Source organism: Echinops telfairi, unplaced genomic scaffold (assembly GCF_000313985.2).
Source record: "Echinops telfairi isolate 266 unplaced genomic scaffold, ASM31398v2 ScPeMD7_7420;HRSCAF=8458, whole genome shotgun sequence".
NCBI classification, from domain to species: domain Eukaryota; kingdom Metazoa; phylum Chordata; class Mammalia; order Afrosoricida; family Tenrecidae; genus Echinops; species Echinops telfairi.
In genome coordinates, this window is record NW_022111320.1 from 29,127,058 (window position 1) to 29,148,272 (window position 21,215).

General features: G+C 41.0%; 1 protein-coding gene across 6 annotated transcripts in view; it reads right to left on the minus strand.

The window, feature by feature from the left end:
* RBMS3 (RNA binding motif single stranded interacting protein 3) overlaps nt 1–21,215 on the minus strand; it is an 889,171-nt gene that overhangs the window by 669,504 nt on the left and 198,452 nt on the right. For 2 of the 6 annotated variants that reach the window (XM_045297514.1, XM_045297513.1), the window contains exon 1: nt 9,041–9,189. In XM_045297514.1, the coding sequence (XP_045153449.1) occupies nt 9,041–9,186 (146 nt within the window). In that variant the 5' untranslated portion in view covers nt 9,187–9,189. Of the gene's footprint in view, nt 1–9,040; nt 9,214–21,215 lie in introns of those variants that run through there. The other 4 variants (XM_004704042.2, XM_004704038.3, XM_045297515.1 and 1 more) reach the window with 3 other exon arrangements.

The following is a 21,215-nucleotide window of genomic DNA, read 5'->3' on the forward strand; positions in this document are numbered from 1 at the left end:
AAAAAAGAAAGCTATTGGTGGTATCCGACTGCTGCCATGAAGATTACAGCCAATGGGAAACCAGTACTCACTATCATTTAGCTACTCTGACTTCCTTTGGTTCTGTTAAATATAAAGTCAGTTGTACTTTGAGACTTTTGTAAGGGCTATTAGATCTTGAAAATCTCCCTTCAGCTAATTAGACTATGTCTGGATTTTTGAAACTGATATTACCTAAAAAGTCACCAGTCTACACTAACCTTTCAGTCATTACATATGAATAATTTTCATGGCATTTTAACAGTGTAACTCTCTTAATTAATTCATCTGTCAATTGTTTCTCACTATCAGAAATACTATGAGTAGAAATGGTATCTTTGGTACTAGGCACATAGCTGACATCCAAGAAGTACTATTGAATAAGTGAGTAATTAGAATATAAATCCAGGGATGCAGAGGAGATTCTGGGTATCCTAGACAGGAAGCAGATAAATCAAGGGCTCTTGGGAACTACTGGAAACAGAGTAGGAATGACCTCCAAGGTTGGACGTTGTTGCTGACTGGGTGGATGATGGTGGCATTCACTAAGAAGTAGAAACTAAAGAAACAGCAAGTCAAGGGATACTCCCTTATGGAGAATTGGCTTAATAATTCTTAGGATACATGTTGACATCTAGGACTACAATGAGTAACCAGAGGCTCCAGGTGGAAATATGCTAATTACTGAAAAGCTAAAGTTATGAAACCAAGAGGGAAGTTGGGAGAGTGGGAAGAGAAAGATAAAACCTTTTCCAAACAACAAAATATTCAAGAGGCCGTTGAAGGAAGAGAAGTTGAAAATTAAACTGTCAAAAAAAACAAAAACAATAAATGAACAATCAAGAGTACTCAAAAAGGGAAGCATGACACTCCAGGAAGGAGAGAGTTGTTGAGTCAGGAGAGGTCAATGCCTGAGGGCAGAGATTAAATAGAAAGCAAACTATAACAGAACCAGCTGTCTTGGAATAAGGAAATCACTGAGCAAATTGGGAATCGGGATGACATAGGATCTTGCCGGAGTCTTGGTCTTGAATACCAATCCTTCAGAATTCTATGCAATCCATATGATGTGGAATACCACCTCTCCCAGAACTCCAGGACTTTGCCTGACTCATTCAGAAAAAGTTGACAATAACTTTTCCCATCTCCAGCTCTTTTGTGCCAGCACCCTGGTGGGTACAACCCCTCCTGAGTTAACTTCCCGTTATTCTATTTTCACTGGTCTCTTATTTGTATGAGAGAAAGAGCAGATAATGACCAGGTACCAGGCAATTTGGATAAATATATTTTCAGGTAAATAATTCGGTAAGTAAACACTCAGCATCACTTTACTAATCCAATGTAGTTAAAACAAAGAAGAAAGATACATGGTTCTTTGTTGTTGTTGATTGCTATTAAGCCATCTCTGACTGCTTGCTAACCCACGTACAACAGAAAACACTGTCCAGTCCTGCACCACTCTCAAAATCGTTGTTTCGGCCCATTGTTGCCAACTGGTGTTAATTCACATCATTGATGGTCTTCCTCTGTTTTACTGACCCGCTAGTTTACCAATCATGATGTCTTTTTCCAGGTCAATGGATTAATAGGACAAAAATGTTCATGATGCCCCAAAGATGCGGGTAAAGGCATACTATTTTCAAAATTCACTAGACTTTTAGTCAGTAGATTGTGTGTCAGCAATAAAAGTAAAAATACCTATCGAATTTTAATAAAATGAGTCAAAATAGGATTTTTTTTTTTTTGGCTAAACCATCAATGAAATAAAAGCACCAAAAGTTAAATGTCAGAAAGTATGTTTAACATATAAAAATCATGGGCAAGAGAGCAAAATCCTCCCGATTACATTTAAAACATATTTATAAACCTTTTCCATATGCCTGGTCTAAGGGTCCAGTTTTATGATCAGAAGTTTTAATTCATCCTGAAATTTCTTTTTTTTTAATCTTCAAATTTCTTAATAGAAATCATTTGGTTACTGTCATAGGATAGCCTATTAAATTGCTAGATCATTTGAAAGCGAAAGTCAGATAGGAAAACAAAGGATTAACTTATATTTTCCAGTCATTGCAAGTGTCATTTACTTCTGGTAATGTCAAACTTTGAAACATAGAAGGATTACCTGGAGGGCTTTTTAAAACTCTTGATATCCAAGAAAAAAATCTCATGACAGTTTATTGAGAATCCCTGTTGTAAGATCTAGGAGTTTCAGTAATTTTAAAACTCCCCAAAGGGTCCTTATTAATATGCACATAGGAGAACCTATTACCTATGTTACCCTTGTTCCAATTCAATGAATGTCTTCTAGGTTGTGAATGAGGACTTTGAAGTCACAACCAGGTTTTTGATCCTGGTGGTTATGTAAACTTGGACAGTGTCCCTTAGGCTCTCAAGCATCGGTTTACTCAAAGACTACTAAGTAATAGGTAATTAGTTATTTGATGGTTGATAGGGTTCTTTTGAGTATTAAACAAATAATGAAATTTCACAGAGTACGTGGTATGTAATACATAATAAATACAGCTAATATACACATGAATATTACAGTTGCTTATTATGAATGACAGTTATAGTTATTCATTAGAAAATGGATAATGTATCTGGTTTCCAATAGATAGTAGGCTAAAATAAATGAACCTACTATTGCCTTAAAACACGAAATCCAATGCCTGATCTCTGCTGACTCAATGAATCCAAGTGTTTAGTTCAGGTCTTTAAGGCCCTTGCCTCTTATTAAAATTACACAAAGGCTGGGTTCAAAGATCTTTGAATTCACTTCCTGCTCACACCTGCCATCACACAAATTTATGGCACCACGAAAGCAGCTGTGTAATTTGAGTCTGACTTGGAGAAGAAAGCTACTAATAAATTTTCCCAGGTCTTATTAGAGGGAACTTTTAAATCTTGAATGACACGATTAAGACAGAACGCAAAGGATTTCCAGTCACATTTTTCTTATTTACTTGGTTACCCCAGAGTGCATGATGACTTGTTTTCCTTTGGTTGTATCTGAACAGTTTGACAGATAACTGTGACAAGGTTACTTTTAAGTTGATAAAAGGTTTGATTGTGTCGGTGCATTTGTCAAAACTGTCTGACACGGTGTATAATGGGCTCTGCACTTGGAGCCCGGATGGCACCTGAGTCTGCTCTTAGGATTCAGCATTCAGTGCACACCAAATCAAGACGTCCAACAGCATTGGGTAAAAGTCCAGAAGGTTAGCTTGGGCAGACCCCGCATCTCCCAAGCACAGCACTCCCTCTCTTTGCCAGCTTTTCACTGCGGGCATCTCTCTTCTCTTGTTAAATGTTAAGGTGACAGTCACAGCTTCCTTAGAAAGGGCCATGGCTAGGGTGTCAGACCGGAGCAGAGGGAACATTTACACAAAACAATGAAGGGCAGCCCAGTTGACTGTTGTGCTCTTCTGGTGACGACTGGAACTATGTGTGGTCCTATCTACGAGTTTCTGTCGCTTCCCCTCTGTTCTCCCTCCAGTGGCCTTAGCAGCAACGCCTCCATCCACGTTGTCATGGAGAACAATTCACTCTGTGTGGACACTCTTGCCACGACTCTGCCTTAGCTACTCAAGTAGAAGTGAGGGCAATGTCCTGTACACTTTGGGAGCAATGGATTAAGTAAAATATGTAAACCCAAATGACTTTTAGATAAAGGGCAACTGTTTAGGTGGACTATGTAAACAAATTAATGATTTATTCCAGATTAAATTCTATTCATTATGCTGACCCCAAGGGCTCAATACAAAGTAAATGACTACAAAAGAATGATGGCAATATATGTACAAATATGCCTGATACAGTTGATGTGTGGATTGTAAAAAGAGTTGTAAGAGGCCCCAATAAAATGATCGTAATAATTTTAAAAATTCTATCCATTAAACCAAATATTTTTTGTTGTTTTAGAGCAAGTTCAATGTGCTTCAGTGGAGTGTTTACAAACCTATATTAGAAGTTACTAATCTTTCAGGATGTGGAAATATAAATCAATATTTTTTTTAAAAATTACCGAACCATCAAAATTTTAATCGAACTGAACTGTTCTCTCTTGCTTCCTTGAATCCAATCCATCTGTCGTCATTTCTATCAGCTTCTCTTGCGATTCGTATACCCAACCAAACCAAACCCACTGCTGTCATAGCAATTCCATCTCAGAGCCACTCTAGACAGTCCTTCTGAGTCTGCAGAGAGGGATAGGGGCGGATCGCTCCGTCTCTTGCTCTGAGACCCTGGTAGATTTACATTACCAACCTGATGGTTGTTACTCCGACTTCTCCTCCACGGCACACGAGACTCCTGTGACTAAGTGTAAAAAAGACCAAACCACCAGCTCTTTGCTATCGACTGGATTCCAACTGATGGTGACTCTCCAGGCCAACAAAGAACTGCTCCTTCTCAGACTTGACATCTCCACGGGGCAGACCCCTTACCTCTCTCAGATTGACTAACTAGTGGGTTCAAACCACGCCGGCCTTGTGGTTAGAAACTCATGATGTAGCCCACTGTGACACCAGGGCTCCTTTTTAAGAATGGGGGGTGGGGTATATAAACACAGTGTTCTACCCACTGTCTCCAAGCGATAGCCCCATCCTATGAATATGTGTGTATAGTCCATTGGAGTTTTGTTGTCAATATATTTGCTTGTGTGTTTTTTATATTATATTTATTATACCATAGTTTGTAATACAGCCATTAAATATTTAATAGCACCCTGCTGATCCATCCAAAGGAGAACATGAAAACGAGAGTAACTGAAAATCAAATGTTTCGGATATTATTCTGTTTGACCTCACTGTTATTTATTTCTTTGGGAAGGGGCTGTTCATTTGGGTAACTGCCTCTCAGGTCATGTATTTTGTTAAAGGATACATGAATGCAATGACAAAAGACATCACTTGCCACACATAATTATTCTAGTGCCCATATTATTAATTCAAACCCCTTCTCTGAACACAAATTCCTCTTCTGGATCTGCTTTTCAACCATTTCTTATTCTGACTGCTCCGTGCTCTCAGAACACACGATTGGAATGTATTTTTTTCACCCAAAAGACAGGGATAGCTAGAAAGGTATTCCTTGGAGCAAAATCATTCTTTGTGTTTATTATTCTTTAGTGTGTATGTGTGAGTGTGTGTGTATGTGTGAGTGTGTGTGTGGGGGGGGGTATTTTTCCATTGCTTTGACTTGCAATCCTAACACAGGAGTTTTAATGATGAATGTGAATGACATTGCTCAATAAAGATTTTTTCTTAGATTCTGCGAAGAAAAATAATGTAATTTATTTTTCATTAATGTCATTTTCTTGCTGCTCATTAGTATGAATATGATTACTGTATACCAATATCAGATACTTCAATATGTCTGTGCTATTCTCTGTCTCTCTGCTTTCCATTGTTATATTACCATGGATATTAGCAAATCCTGCATTTCTCAAAAGAAAGCGTTTAATCTAAAATTACTTTTTAGTTTATAGGCATGCACATGGAAAATGGATCCTGATGGTAATCGCACTTAAACCTACGGATAGTATCTGTTCCTTAGGTGAACTTATTTTAAAAGGTTAGCTGAGCAACAGCAAGGCAAAGTGATTGGATCTTTACAATATGGCAGTGTAAATTACTAACGACTTCTTGTAGAGAACACCCTGCAAACGAGACGGCCTGACTAGGCAGATGAACATGACTCCCCTCCACAGGCCTCCCCAGCCATCAGGTCAAACCCAAGCAGCTGGATCAATTCAAGCTGGAACTCTGCCAATTCCACTGGAAAGGAAGATGGGTGGAGCATGAAAGGTGGCCCCAGAGAAAGTTTCACTGATAAATAATAGGACCTCCAGTCAAATTACAGACGTTTAGAGAGGAAAAAACATGAAAACTTATCCAAGTCAGACGCAGTAGTCTGCATATGCAGGAACTCAAAGTGAAGAGGGGACAAATAATGTGTCTAAAGCCACAGATCCCATCAGGAAGGACATCCACTCTCTGAGTTTACAGCCATGTCCCCGGTCCCCGGCCACCCAGTCACCCAGTTCTCCAGAAAGAAGAATCAGATGTAAGCTGTGCGTTCCTGGTTCAGAATGCTTCACTCATGGGAAAGATACCGTATTTACGCAAAAAACAAACCAAAAACTAACGCCATGGGCTAGATCCTAATAGTAAACAAACACTAATAGGAGCAAATAAACATTTCCTTCTGTTCACTTAACTTTCTTTAAATTTCCCAAAGGCACACACACGAAATGCGAAACTTTATTTCCTCAATGCCAGCATTCCTGTGTCACCACAGCTGGCTCTTGGGTTGCAAAACCGAGTACAAACTTTCAGATAATACTTTCCATGTGTACATTTCAGGCAGCGTTATGTGCAGACGCAGACTGAACAAGGAATTCACAGTATGATGCTACCTGGTAATGTCTTCAGACACCAGTTCTCCAAAGAAGAAAGCAAAGAACCCCTGATTTGTCATCTCTGATCATTTCCACGGCAGAAATACTCCCTCTCACTGCAACGGATTTTAAGGCCCCAAGTCAGCTTGCACTAGCACACAACATTACTGAATATTTATCAGTTGCTTCTAGCCAACTCGTCAGAAGTAGCTACTTCATGTCACTGATATTACCATTTAACCTAGAGTTAATCCAGATTAACCCACTCTTTCATAAAGTGGAAACTGAGGCTCAAGGAGCCTTAAGATCCCAGAGGGTCCTAGCAATTTCTAATGTATAGAATTCTACTCCAGCTTCCCTCAGTCCAGTAAAGGAGACTTTATGTTTGATGGTGTTCCTATTCTTACAGTAGGGAGAGTGCTTCTCAATGTGTGCCCCATAGTGAAGCAGTAGCAAGATCCTCTTAATAGACCTCCGGTCTACCCCGGGACTGGGGAACTAGAATACCTTGGTTCGAGGAATCTGTGGTGAATTCAGCTAGCTTTCCAGGAGGTATAGGGCCACAAACAACAACAAACACAATTCCTCCATAAGCATCTATATATAGTATGAGAGAGCGCTTAATATCAAAGAGTAATTGTATATTAAGGAAACATCCCAGCCCAGTCCAGATCAAGTCCATAAATCTGATATTAGGCCATATGTCTGATACTAGTCTATAAATTCCTTCTCAGACTCATGCGACACATGCAGTGATGCCAACTGCAGGAAGATCACAGGTCTGTGGGTAGAAAGTCTGTGGATCCAGGGGCAGTGGAAGCATCTCCAGGGCTCGGCTGCCATCCAGGTGGCTCCATGTGGCGTGTCACCAGGAAGGTGAGGCAGAGAATGTGTGTCCCACCTCCAGGTAGAAGAATCCTCAGAATCCTCAAACACCAATATTTTTTAATGAACGTGAGTCATATACAAATCAAGGATGATATTTAACCTTCCAATTCACACCAGAACCCACTAAAGGAGATACTTTATCTGATGCTTCTATCACATAGCCTATATACTTTCACAGTTTTGAAGATCTGACTTTCCAAAAGAGGGGTATTTTTTCTAAACATGAATCACTTATCCCCTTTTATCCAACCTTAATATTTGGTAATTATCTCAGTCCTAAATCGAATAGTCATTTGTATGCCATGGTAACTTAAGCCTGTAATTTTTCAACTTCTTTTAATAACTGATTTTAAATAAATATTTACTTCAAAGGTTCTGCTTTACCTCTTTTATAAATCAAGGCAATCACTAGCACCTGGTCACTTCCACCCTAATTCACATCTGTTGTTGGCAGCTGACTGTAGAGTTAGGTATTTGTGTTTTTGTTTGCCTGCTACTTCCTGTTGTCTGGATAGCTACTCCCCTACTTAAAATCCAGAACAAAGGCAAATAAATATTCTCCACTTTGTGTTACTCTCAGTATTTCAGAGGTTGAAAAGTTCACAAAATAAATACCCTCTCAACCTTCTTGTACAAGTATTGCAAAAGAGAGAAAAAAACAATTGAGTAATAGTTTCCCAGTTGTACAAATACCCAGCTAAGACCCAATCAAATCCTCAGTACTCATACTACTTTGAAAGTAAGCAGACAATAATATAAAAATTGCATAAGTTTTATGATTCTTAATCCATTATTAATTTTATGTGGGTGGTAAACTTACATATGTGAAATTTATTTGCATACCTATAAAAGAGTTAATAAAATAAATGTTGTAGGTAAGAGATTAATGAAATTCTTTTGGAAAGAAGTTTAATCATACCCACATTTCCTAACAAAGACAAAAATTACTTGGTGAGACTTTATGCATGACAGAATGGGCTTGTTGAGAGAAGGCTTCTCTGGACTTGGCACTAGATGTTTTCCAGGAAACTGGAGAATAAGCTATATAATTCTCCAATTACCTGGCTATGGCTGTGCTTATAGGAACCCAGATAGGGCAATGGTGAAATCGCTTGATTGCTAATCAGAAAGTCAGCAGTTCAAACACACCTGCTGCTCCATAGGTCAAGGATATGGCAGTCTGCTTCTGTAAAGATGGAAATTTCATGGGACATTTCGACTCTGTCCAGCAGATCCATTATGCATCAGGATTGGCTTGATAGCAATGGGTTAGTGAGTCTGTTGGATTAGACCTACATTTACCATAGCCTGGCCAGAAAGGCCTTGGGAAAAATGAAGTAAGCCTCCTGAAAGCTACCACTTCTGAGTTGGACGGTCACTTAACACTTCTCAAGAAAGCTGCTGCTCTCATGAGACTTCTCATTGATTCCACAAATGACAGGCCTGGAAAGCTCAACCCAATAATTGCCCACTTTCAGGTCGAGGCTGGCATGTCAATCGGCACGCCGCTCTTGAACCTCTATATCGTCAACACAACACAAATTATACAACCCTGATCTCTAAAGTAAGCTGAATTCAAATGCCAAGCCAACTTTCTGTTTGCCCAGCAAAGTCTTCCTTATCAAGAACCAGCAAATGGGGTGAGGGGATGAAATAGCCTGTTCTCTTGTGGCTTGTTATCTCACAGGCCAGGACGGAGCCTTGACCCGGTGCAGAGAACAGAAGGGGACTTACGGTTGGCACAGCTTGATTAGGTCCTGATCCGTGGTGCCTGGTGGGAGACCTCGGATGTACAGGTTGGTTTTACTCAACTGTTCCCCGCTGCTGTTGCTGCTGCTGTTGTTGCTGCTGCTGTTTGTGCTGGGGCTGGGAGGAGCCATGGGGTGGGGAGCTGGTGCATAGGACTGCTGGAAACAGAAAATGGAAAAGTAAAGTCGCACCTGTTCACAGGCCAGCAGAACAATTCCAAAGCAGTGTACGTTTATTGACCTCCCTGACCCCACAAGCATACGTGGTTTTAGATTATTACCATATGCTGCTTCTCAGAGCATCACTGTTTTCCTCTCATGGTTCTGTCTTTGGATAAGTTAGTCAGTCTGAAGTGGTACCAATAATAATAATAAGAAGAAGCTGCTGCTACTAGGTATTGCTGTAAGTAGCATATGACTTCTAAGTTGGTCTCTGACCACATGGCAATTCTCTTTAGACCTGTAATGTAAGATGTTATCTTTTCAAATGAAAATGGCTCTCTTGGCACCAAAATAATGCCCCTAACATATCTTTAGTGATCCGGCATCTTTGCTTTGCCTCTGTTGTTTTCATCACCATTACTCTCCAGCACTCCATCAATAGTAATTCTATGAATAAATTAGTGCATCTATGGCAGTACTTTGTCCTGGTTCCCACAACGTCCATTCCTTTGTAGTGAATTTCCCTTGTTTCAAGACTAAACGTCTTTCTCTTCCTGGAGTCAACATCCTCTTAGCGAGTTTCGGCAGGGTTGACGATTTGGAGGGAAAATTCTTGGTTATGGGCTGTCCTATAGATTTCAGGATGCTTAGCAGTATCCCTGGCCTTAACCCATTAGATGCTAGTAACTTTCACCACCAATTGCGAAACAGAAGACATCTTCAGATAGTGCCCCGGGGGATAAGCTTCTCTCCAGTTTGGAAACCCTTCTCTAATCTGTCATGCCATTTGATAGCAAAATGGAAATGATCAAGTCATCTCCTCCAGTGTGTTATCTGATCTGAGGATGTTTACAATGAGAAATGTTATTACATCACTATTAGTAAATATAGATACTCATTTTACTTTATTATCATTATCGAATACAGGCATATCTTGTAAATCCTCAAAATACACGGGCTATTTGGGTTTCAGTCTCGATTGGGTCTTTTATTTATTGTTAGACGCTTGGCTGGTTGCTAAACCACCTCAGACGCAGCATTTTCACTAATAACAAGCGGACCAAATGTGTAATTTCCAATATCATAGGGCCCTTTCAACAGTTATGTCCACAAAAGTGATGCAAATAAATTATATCTGAAAAGGAGAAAATGCACAGTGACTGTTAACAATGATATTTTGTAGGAATAATAACGGTGACAGTTCTATGGATAGATGGAGCAGCCCTAGGGGCAGAGTGAACGATGCATTGGGTGCTGACTGCAAGGTCCGCAATTCAAGCCCAGCAGCGGCTCGCCAGGAGACGGATGAAGCTTTCTGTTCAAGAAGTACAGCCTGTGAAACCCACAGCAGCAGTCCTACCCTGTCCTGAGGTTTGTGTGAGTCAGAAACGACCCCATGGCAGTGCGTTTGCTGTTTTGGATGGCTCGTATCTATCTGGAAAATGCTACTTGCAAGTTAACTATCAGAGGTTTGACTCAAACACATCCCAGGACCGTTACAGACCCAATGAGCGCCGTCATCAACATGACAGTGGGGAATTTTTGGCTGGGTTCTTACCTGGAGACTTGACTGATTAGTTGTTTTATCAGGGCAGTTACATCTGAATTAACCAAACAAGTTTTAATACAGTAGCAAAAAAATGTATTTATTCACAAGAGATCAAACTGTAAGACCTTTCGTCCCACAGAAGAAAGTTAAGGTATCGTATGATGATTTCATAGATGAAAATGAAGGGGGAAAATGTACTTTGTCTCTACAGTCTCATTCTAAAAGAGCCTAATAAACACAATTAAAAATAACAAGTGCAGACTTTTCATTCTAAAGCAGTGTGCCTGAGTCAATAGTCTTTTGGGCCTGGGAACGTGAGGAGATCCCCTGAACATGGGCTGACATGTTCGTAGTCAGAGATAGTTGAACCCTGAGCTTACAGCAGTGGTTCTCAACCTATGGGTCATGACCCCTTTGGGGGGTCGAACAACCTTTTCACAGGGGTCAGCAGATTCATAACAGTATCAAAATTAGTTATGAAGTAGTGATGCAAATAATTTTATGGTTGGGGGGATCACCACAACATGAGGAACTTTATTAAAGGGTCAAGGCAAAGGAAGGTTGAGAACCACTGGCTTAGAGTATCCCACAATGGTTCCCACTGAACTGAGGATAAGCCTAAACGTATGTCAAAAACCTCAAACCCCCACATGAATCTCTATTTCTCCAATCACATCTTGGACCAACCCCGCGCCCAATCCTATAACCTCCACTCTCAGCCTAACTCTGTCCAGCTGGACTCTTACATATGCTTCCAATCTTATATCAATTATCAACTTCAAAGCCTGATCATTTCTTTCCTAGTATTAACATATGTGGGCTTTACCTAATGTGTTTTGATTTAATTTTTAATACCGTCTCTATCCCTAATCTACATATCCCCAGGTTGCAGAGTTTTTCAGACTTTATATCAATAGTTTTACCTCACAACTGTTATATAAAGTCACCGTCCCTGACTTACAGTGGCTCTGTAGGACAGAGTAGAACTGCCCCTGTGACTTTCTGAAACTGTAACTCTTTATGGGAATAGAAGACCTTGTTTTATCCCTCACAGTGGCTAGTGCTTCCAAACTACTGACCTTTCCATTAGAAACCCAACTAGGTGCCTAATAAATAGGTTATATAAAAAATAATAAACACAGCACTCAGCTGGTAGAAACAAGGGGCAACATTTTTTAAAAATACTTTTAGTAGGAGCTCTTACGTCTCTTATCACAATCCATACATTCCTCCAATGTGTTAAGCACATTTGCACATATGCCGCCATCATCATTTTCAAAGCATTCTCTTCCCACTTGAGCCCCTGATATCAGCTCCCAATTTCTTCATGCTCTCCCCCACCCTCCCTCACAAACCGTTGATAAGTTATAGATTTTTTCCCCATATTTTACATCATCCTCCGTTGTCCCTCACCCAATTTTCTGTTATTCATCACCCTGGGAGGGGGTTCTAGTTCAATACTTGTGATCGATTACCCCTTTCTCCACCCACCCTCCCCTAATCCTTCTGTTATCTCTACTCTCCTTGTTGACCCTGAGGGGTTTATCTATCCTGGATTCCCTGTATTTCAGGCTTTTATCTGTATCAATGTGCATGCTCTGATCTAAAGTAGAACTGAGGTCATGATAATGGGGGGAAGGAAGCACCAAAGAGCTAGTGGAAAATTCTGTGTTTCATTGGGGCTATACTGCACCCTGACTGGCTCATCTCTTCCCTATGACCCTTCTATGAGATGTCCAATTGTCTCCTGATGGGCATTGGGTCTCTACTCCATGCCCCCACCCAATTCACCTTGGGTTTGCTTTTATTCTGGGTCTTAGTTGCCTGATACCTTATCCCATCAACACCTCATGATCACATAGGCTGGTGTGCTTCTTTGTTGCTTCTCAGCTAGATGGCCGCTTGTTTATCTACAAGCCTTTAAGACCCCAGACACTATCTCTTTTGATAGCCAAGCACCATCAGCTTTCTTCACCACATTTGCTTATGCACCCATTTTGTCTTCAGCGATCGTGTTGGGAAGGTGAGCATCACAGCATGCCAGATTGTTAGAACAATGTGTTCTTGTGTTAAGGGATTACTTGAGTTGAGGCCCAATGTCCATCTGCAACCTTAATTCTTAACATATAGATATGAGTGCATTGTTCTATTTCCCTCTTGTTATATATAAATATATTTACATATGTACATGCCTGTATTTAGGCCTAGATAAATGTCCTTTGCCTCCTGGCTCTTTCCTTTATTTCCTTTTTACAGTACTCTTGTCCCATCATCATATTTGGCCTTCATTCAGGTTTAATAATTCCTTGCTGCTACATTGCCCTTGATTGACCCCTTCACTAGGCATCGGCGACCTTCCTTCCATTGATTTTAGTTCACTTATTGTTCCCTTGTCCCTGGGTGGTTCCCGTGCCCCTTCCTTTCTCTCACCTCCCCTTCTCCCGTAACCTCCCAGACCCATTGGCCCCATTCTTTTCATCTCCAAATTGTTTATCCTGCCTATCTTATCTAGATAGACATGCATATATATTAATAAGTGCAAAACCCAGGCAAAGCTAAAATAAAACAACAAAGGAAGTCAAAACCAACAAAACAATAACAACTGCAGAAAGCAAGAACAAAATACCAATAACAAAAAGAAAGCCACTGATAAAAAAGGAAAAACCTATAAATAGTTCAAGTTCTGTTTGTTGGCCTTTATGAGTGCTTTCCAGGGACCATATTTTAACAGCATCCAGCCTTGTTCATTGCTATAATAATCTGTTTTTTACAAAGAAAATTATTAATTGGGAAGTAATTCAATATCATATCATTCCATAGTTCAATCACGTCAAGTCGTGTTGTACAATTGCTACCACAATCAGTTTCTAAACCTTTCTTAACCTGTCCAGAATTTCAGATGTTCTCAAGTCCCCATTTCCAACTGGTCAAAAGAGAAGGACTATATTCCATTTGTCAAAATGCTACCCATTACATCATTCACCTCCCAACTTACCACATCAAGCACCTATCACAATGATCCCATCCCTCCAGGCTCCATGCTAGAAACCTGGGTGTCAATTTATCCCATTTCCTACTCCGACTTCCCAGTAGAGTCAGTCTCTGAAACTGCTCACAGGTTCTTGAGGAATCCTTATTGTTTCTGTAGATCTGTGTCTGCAACATCTCAAAGTTATGGGCTTCAAGTCTTTTATCTGGTTTACCTCACGCTTCCCTGTTCACTAAGACAGAAGAGTTAATGAGTAACAAACTGGCCAACATAGGCTTGGCTGTTTTGTTTTGTTTTCTGTCAGCCTTGTTTGTTCATTAAAGGGATGGACAAATGAGAGACCAGATATGACAAAAGCCACTTTCAGAGCACCCTATACCCTTCTTTAAAGTGAATGTTTCTCACTTTTTTTTTTTTAGGATTCTTTAATTGAACACTGAAAGATGAGGGATAAAGGGGGGTGTCTCCACCATATGCCTACACTAAATGAAAATGTGCTGACCATGCCACAATAAAGGAATTACAAAGAAATAAGTCACCCATTAGAGACCTATGGGGAAATTCCCAAGCTAAGCAGGCTCAGACCCAGGTCACCTGGGCCCAGGTAGCAATCAATCTGGGCATATCCACATTAGGCACCAGCAATATCATGTCACACAGTTCTCTAAACTCAGACACTAAGATTGGCCAATACCCTCACCCAGGACCCCCCTCCACCCCAGCCCTTGGGCATAGAGGGAATACCTATCAGACTGAGGGGAGGCTGCTGTCTCTCAGGTGGATCTCTTGCAGGTCAGAGTGTGGGATCTCCCCCACCCAGGAGGTGAGCACCAGCAAGCTCTGAGAGGGTTCTCTTTGTTTTGGTTTGGTTCCAGGAGTCCACTTTGGTTCTGCGGACTCCTCTTAAGGGCCCTTTTATTGGGTGGTTTTCAAGATCCCCTGTAAGTGGCCATTTTCAGTCACAAACTTTCCCACAGACCTGCCATGTGGCCTTGCACACTTTCCAGAGAGCAAGAGAGAGAGAAAGAGAGCATACTACCTGAGACTATTACCCGAAACTTCTCTTTCCCTCCTTAAAGCTGCTTGGATTTACCAAAGTGCTCTTGCCACATGAATTCTTTCAGTGCTGAGAAGCAAGAACTGGGGTACCCCACTCCCCTGAAACCCAACAGGACCCGTATTTTTAAATGGGAACATTTGAATGAGTTGGAGAGGAGTGTGCTCCTCCCCGTCCCAAAGTTGAACTAAAACACATAGAAAGCACTGCCTTTGGGATTTGATATCTATGTTCAGCACAAACTTCTTTTCCAGCGTAAAAACGGGTTGCTTCCTACTCTCAAATGCTCTGTTCTCCTTCTGAAACCTCCCATAAACCAAAATCTTTGAATCTCTTCTAAATTCTGCACATAGTAGGGGTTTAACACATTCCTGCTGAAGTGGTCTGTTGGTCTCTATCTCAAAAGGGGACAGGATTGATATTGCACTTCTCTTAGGTGCTTTATTCCCTTAAACTCCCTAGGGCCTTTCAAAAGATATCTGCTACCACTTTCATCACCCCTTGCCCCAAATTCTTTGAATTCCATTCTGTACATAGGCTTCTTTTAAAATGAGGCTTTGTTTAAAGCAGTTTTTCCCATTGCCTAGCCTTTAAACCACCAGGGAGCCAGAAACACGTCTCCAGCTTGAGGTATCAGATAGACCAAACCAGAAGGAGCCCTTGGCTGATCAAGTTTGAAAAAACTCCAACACAATGATCAGAATGTGTTTACTTAGTTCTTATTTTTTTCTCAGCATACTTGGAGACCATTTCCATAACTGGAACACCATTTAGAAAATTGCGTAGCATCCCAAACAATAAATGTAACCTCCAGAGGACCCAACCTAATCATAGGGAAAAAAATAAAATCAACAAAAACAACCAGAAGTAAACCAAAGTTGGTGTGGATATAAAGAACTTTTGTGCACGGAGATGGGGCATGTCATTTATAAATGAGAATTGAAGCATCATTGTGGAGAAATTATATATTTCAGAAGGCTTTTGAAAGAAATATGCAATTAAAAGGTTTTTCCTTACTGTATTCTAGAAATTGTGTGGAAATGAGGTTTTTGGGTGTTTTTTTTTTCCAGAGCTACTGAACCAGTGAACCTATGAATTTTAAGGCAAAATGGGGTGGAAGGGGCTTTCCCCAAAGCTTACTCTTTCATTTATCTGTTGATGATCCACTAATTCAGGTAGTCGTCTGCATTGTAAATCATTCCCTGGTTTTAAGAATTATAAATTCCTTCATCTCCACCCATTTTCAAAATACACATCCTTTAATCAACAGAAAGTAGCCAGAAGGTTCCAGAGATGCACAGGCCTAAATGAATTCATTTGGAAAAAAAACCCAAAATGAATGCCTAAGCTCTCCTATCAAAGGCAGATGACTTGTCCTCGGCATCTTGGGGGTGGGGTGGGGGAAACAAACACAACAAGAAAAGGGGGAGGGTCAATACTTTCTAGGGGTTAATGGGTCCCAGGAGCCACTTTCCTGATTAAAAGTTCCTTTCTCAAATCAATCTGTCTGAAGGCTGATTTTGAATTTTGTAAATTAGCTATTAAGTCATAACGCAGAAACATTTAAAGGTTAATTTTTTTTTTTTCAATTTCCCTCAGATAAAACTGACTTTCCTCTAGTGCTCAGGGTCACACTTTATAAATCCCATTGAGGGCTCTGGGGACTCACCCTGTCTACAGTTACTGAGTCCTGTAGCACTGTGCTCTAACAGGGCGCGGGCTTGCTGTGAAGTTCGTCTCAGCCACTAGCCTCAGTAGAAAAAGGCGGATTTTCAGAAAAGCAGCTTTGAGCGGCACCTTGATTGAAGGAGGGAGACAGAGGGTTTCTCCTGAAACTACATGGAGTGGGCAACCGCAGGGTTTTGTTTTGTTTTTCCTTAGATATCTACCCTTCTTGGGATTATGGGGTGAAGATGTTAAGGACTGTGCAATTGGATTGTGTGATCCACGGGGGAAAGACAGAACACTTGGAATGTTTAAGATTATAGCTCTAGAAGCCTTATGGGGCAGTTTACTTGTTCTATAGTGTGCCAGTCTGGATACTTTAGAGAAACATATCCACAGAAACGCAAGTATAAGAGAGAGTTTCATATAAAGGGTAAGTGCACATCAAGAAACCATCCCAACCCAGTGCTGCCCAGGCCCACAAGTCCAACATTTACCCACAGCTCCAACACCAATCCACGAGGTCCTCCTCCATCTCACAAAACACACACCATGACGCCGACTGCAGGAGGAAAGCTGGATCAGTGAAGGTGTAAGCATCTCAGCACTGGTAGGGGTCTCCACACGGCTCCTCCAGCACCCAGGGCTGCATCGGGGTAGGTCTATGTGGCTTCTCCTCAGGGATGTCTTACAGGAAGTGAGCCTTGCTAGCTGAAGCAAGGAACTGGCTAAGGAAGCTGTACCCTGGTCCAACCATCACAAAGCAAGAGACCCGAGAACTAGAAAGGTGAGGCTCACCAAGCCACTTATCCCTCCGCCCTTCAATTTATCCCTCCGCCCTTCAATTACCCCCACATGTGTTTATCGGCCTGGTTGGCACAATCAACTAACGACCTCATATAGGGTTGCTACAGGTGTTTGTTTTCTTTTGTTTTTCATTTGCAATCACATGTGAATAAGCTTGGTGAAATGGAGCAACAGTTAAGTGCTTTAGCTGGTACCTGGAATTCTGGCTGTGGGGACACACCCGGGGTTCTGGTGTCTGTCAGCATTACTGTTTAGGAAACCCTATAGAGTCACATGGCGCCACGGTGAACCAAAATAACCTCAAGGGCACACAAGAGCAACAACAACTGCATGCTGGGGGCCTTAGCTCTGCTGAGCAAAGAGTATCCTCTTCAGGAAATGAACTAAACTGACTCGGCACCCAGGTTGGAAAATGTCTTTCTGAAAATAGTGACTCTAGCAATTATAGGTATCCCTCACTGTGTGTTTATGAAATTTTTATAAGTTATCCTGTAACAGTTCTAGGAATCAAAAATAGTCCTTTCCTTTTGGGGGTAAGGAAACTGAGGCACAGAGGAGGGGGCGCAACCTTCCCAAGGTCATTACAACTCAAACTCCCTTGCAACCAAGAGAGGCTGGCTCCCAAAGCCAGGCAGTCTTCTACGCTACCCCAGGACTGACATTCTCTGTATGACTATTCATGCTATGGCCCCATCGAAGAAGAAACATCTTCTGAGAAATAAATTCTAGCAAGTCCAAGTACAAGCATCAAGAAAGTGTGAAGATAATAAACAGTATGGGATCAAAAACAGGTTAAGGAGTCCACCTTAACTCTGCGTTTCAAAGGCGAGGTGACCATCAGAACCACGTGTGCTCTGTGGTTTTCAAATAAGGTCAGGATTCATGGTTTGTTATTTCATACTAGGAAAATGAGCTGGCCTGTACATCATCCTCAACAGCTGATTCATTTAGTGTGCTTTGTTAATATACCTCATTTTTCAATTTTGAAAAGCGAATCATCCGGGTCCTCCTATATTCTTGTAAAATGGGGAGTTTGTGTATATAGGATTGGAAGTTTGCTATAGTTTTACCCCTCCCTCTCTCAGTCCTAAGTAGCATAGCAAGCTGTGCTAACTGCAAGGTCAGTGGTTCAAATCTACCAGTTACTCCATGACAAAAAGATGCCTCTGTCTGCTCCAGCAAAGACTTAGTCTTGGAAACCCAAAGGGACTATTCTACTTTGTCCTCTAGGGGCGCTACAGGAGGAAATTGACACTACAGATGGCAGTGAGTTTTTTAGTTTCTCCTAGGACCCCGGCCCCATTATTTGCACCCTGTAGTCAGATTAGAAATAGATGTAAATAGTTGTCAGTATTTCACCTTCTTTGTTTTAATGGAAAGCTTTGGTACATCCAGTGCTTTTTATCCTTTTATTCACATATCAGTAAATTAAAGCAAATCACCCCAGATCCTGCTTTGCACACTATCATTCTATTGATGGCCCTCTCCTCCCAAACCAAAGTCACTGCCAAAGAGTCGATGCCGATTCATAGCGGCCCTACAGGACAGAGGAGACCTGCCCCTGTGAGTTTCTAAGACTGGAACTCCAATGGGATTAGAAATTCCATCTCTCTCCTGAGGAACTTCTGAAGGTTAGCAGACCAGTGCATAACCACTATGCCACCGGGGCTCCTATTCTACGACAGGATTGTAATATAAGTACACTATCACGGTTATTTCATTTTGTTTTAAACCGGAATTCTCAATGCCGGCACCAGTGATCTTTTGGATAAGACATTGTTTTATTGCGGGAGACAACTCTTCAGCATAGAATATTCAGCAGCATCTCTGAACTCTATCCCTTCGGTGCCTCCAGATCTATCCAAAGATCCACTCAGAAGTATACTTGTTCCTGGTTGAGGACCGCTGATTAAAACTGATTAAAGCTAAGTCCCTATGCTTGATGATACAACTAATCATCTGATCTCAACCACTCTACTGAAAATTCCATCACCAACCCAAGTTCATCTTGTTAACCTTTCCTATACACAGCTCCAGCCACTGTAGCCAAGATGTTGACGTGCCCCCATTGCATTTGTAGCAGACTCAGTCTGGTACTTCTTCCTGTGATTGGAAACATAATTCTTTTACAACGGGAATTTTATATATTTTGTGCATGCAATTTCCCTTGGATAGGAATCATGAGATACTGATGCCAAACGGCAGTCCGCTCTATTCCCAGCATCTGGTTGCTGGCAAGATCTGAAGGCAGTGGGCTGGTGGTTTTGGAGTGGCCTTGGACTCCGTCACACAGCAGTCTGTGCTGCTAATGGGCTCCCCAATTTGTTTTTATTCATCTCCTGTGCAATAGAATTTGTACTCTTTTATCCACTCAAGGGTAAAACCTTGAATAAATCCTCCCTTGGGATGACATGCCAACCCTTTTACTGCCCCAAAATGAATGCAAACCACATTCCTGTCTTAAACCATACATTATTTAGCCTGCTCATATACGTGCAATCCATTGCTCAGCGATGACACTGCTGCTGCAGGCTCTTGGACTCCTCTCACAGACTCCTCCTTTAGTGTGAGCACAAAATGACAGAGTGGCCCTGGAAAGAACTGTGGCAGTCAGTGGTGTGTCTGTAATGGCCTTAAACGAGGGTGAATAAGAATACTGCTCGTGCAAGAAATAAAGAATGCAGCAAAGTCGGTGTCTAGGCAAGGAAGGCAATTTTAGTCATAGTTTCATGAACCACAGACATTAGGGCTTTTACATTTCATGCTAGGCAATTGCCTTGCCATTATCTAGAATACGACTCTCGAAAACAATCATTTCAATTATTCCTCTTAGAATAGAGTTTGGTGAAAACTGGTCCTACTTCTCTTTTACAACTCGCAGCTCAGATATGGAAATAAGCAACTAAGGGCAAAACGTCTCACAAAAGGCAATCATTTAACTTCTCTGGCCACTGGTCTAGGAAATAGCTGCTGTCAGCAGTGGTAACATGGTGCTATAAGAGATCCAGATTCACAGCAGGCAGGTGAATCCACTAACTAGGTGTTTAAACATCTTGCCACGAATAAAAGCAGAATTAGGATCATCTCACCACACAACACTGAAGCTTAAATATATAAATTACCTGAAAAATATTTATCACAATGATTGACACAGAGTCAATACTCAATACATCCATTTTGTTTCTATCATTTGCATCAGCAGCAGTAGCATGCGGTCTATCCTTAAAAATAGTATTGCTCTCTCAGTTCTGCTGGGGGTAATTTACCTTAAAGGAGGTGTTATAACAATGAATCTTTTTTGTTCTGTTTTTTTAACGTGAGAGACACTATGTTTGGTATCAACAACATCATTAGCAGAGTGGCTTTTCATTTTCATCAAGAACCAAAGAATAATAACTAAGCAGTGATGACGTTATCATTGTGACTGGAATACCTACTTAGTTGCAAGGTATCTACACATCATGATGCGTTTTTTATTAAAATTCTGTTAGAATGAGATTCACTTTTGCTCTGCTTATTAATGTTGCTGAAGCCTCAGCAGATTGCATAACGATCACACATTTTCCTGTATTATTTATAAATAGGCTTAATATAAGTCATTGGATTCCAGTCAGAGATTTAGATATTAAATGACATTTAAAAATTCACGGTGCTTGGGAATACAGTAGATAATTATGGTTCATTCCAAGTACCTACAAAACAATGCCATGAATTTATTTACAAGCTGGAGAAAAATGAGTGCTATAAATAATACATTTGGCTTTTATAAATAGTGTCTAATTCTCCATCTACCAATGGCATCTAGTCCTTGCCTCAGCCCCTTTTTATAATGGACCAACTCTGGCTCTCTTAAAGGAAACATAAGCAACAACACCTTGAAAACTCGAGGTGCTTATGGCATTAGTTTAAAAAGTCTGATGTACATTTTGAAA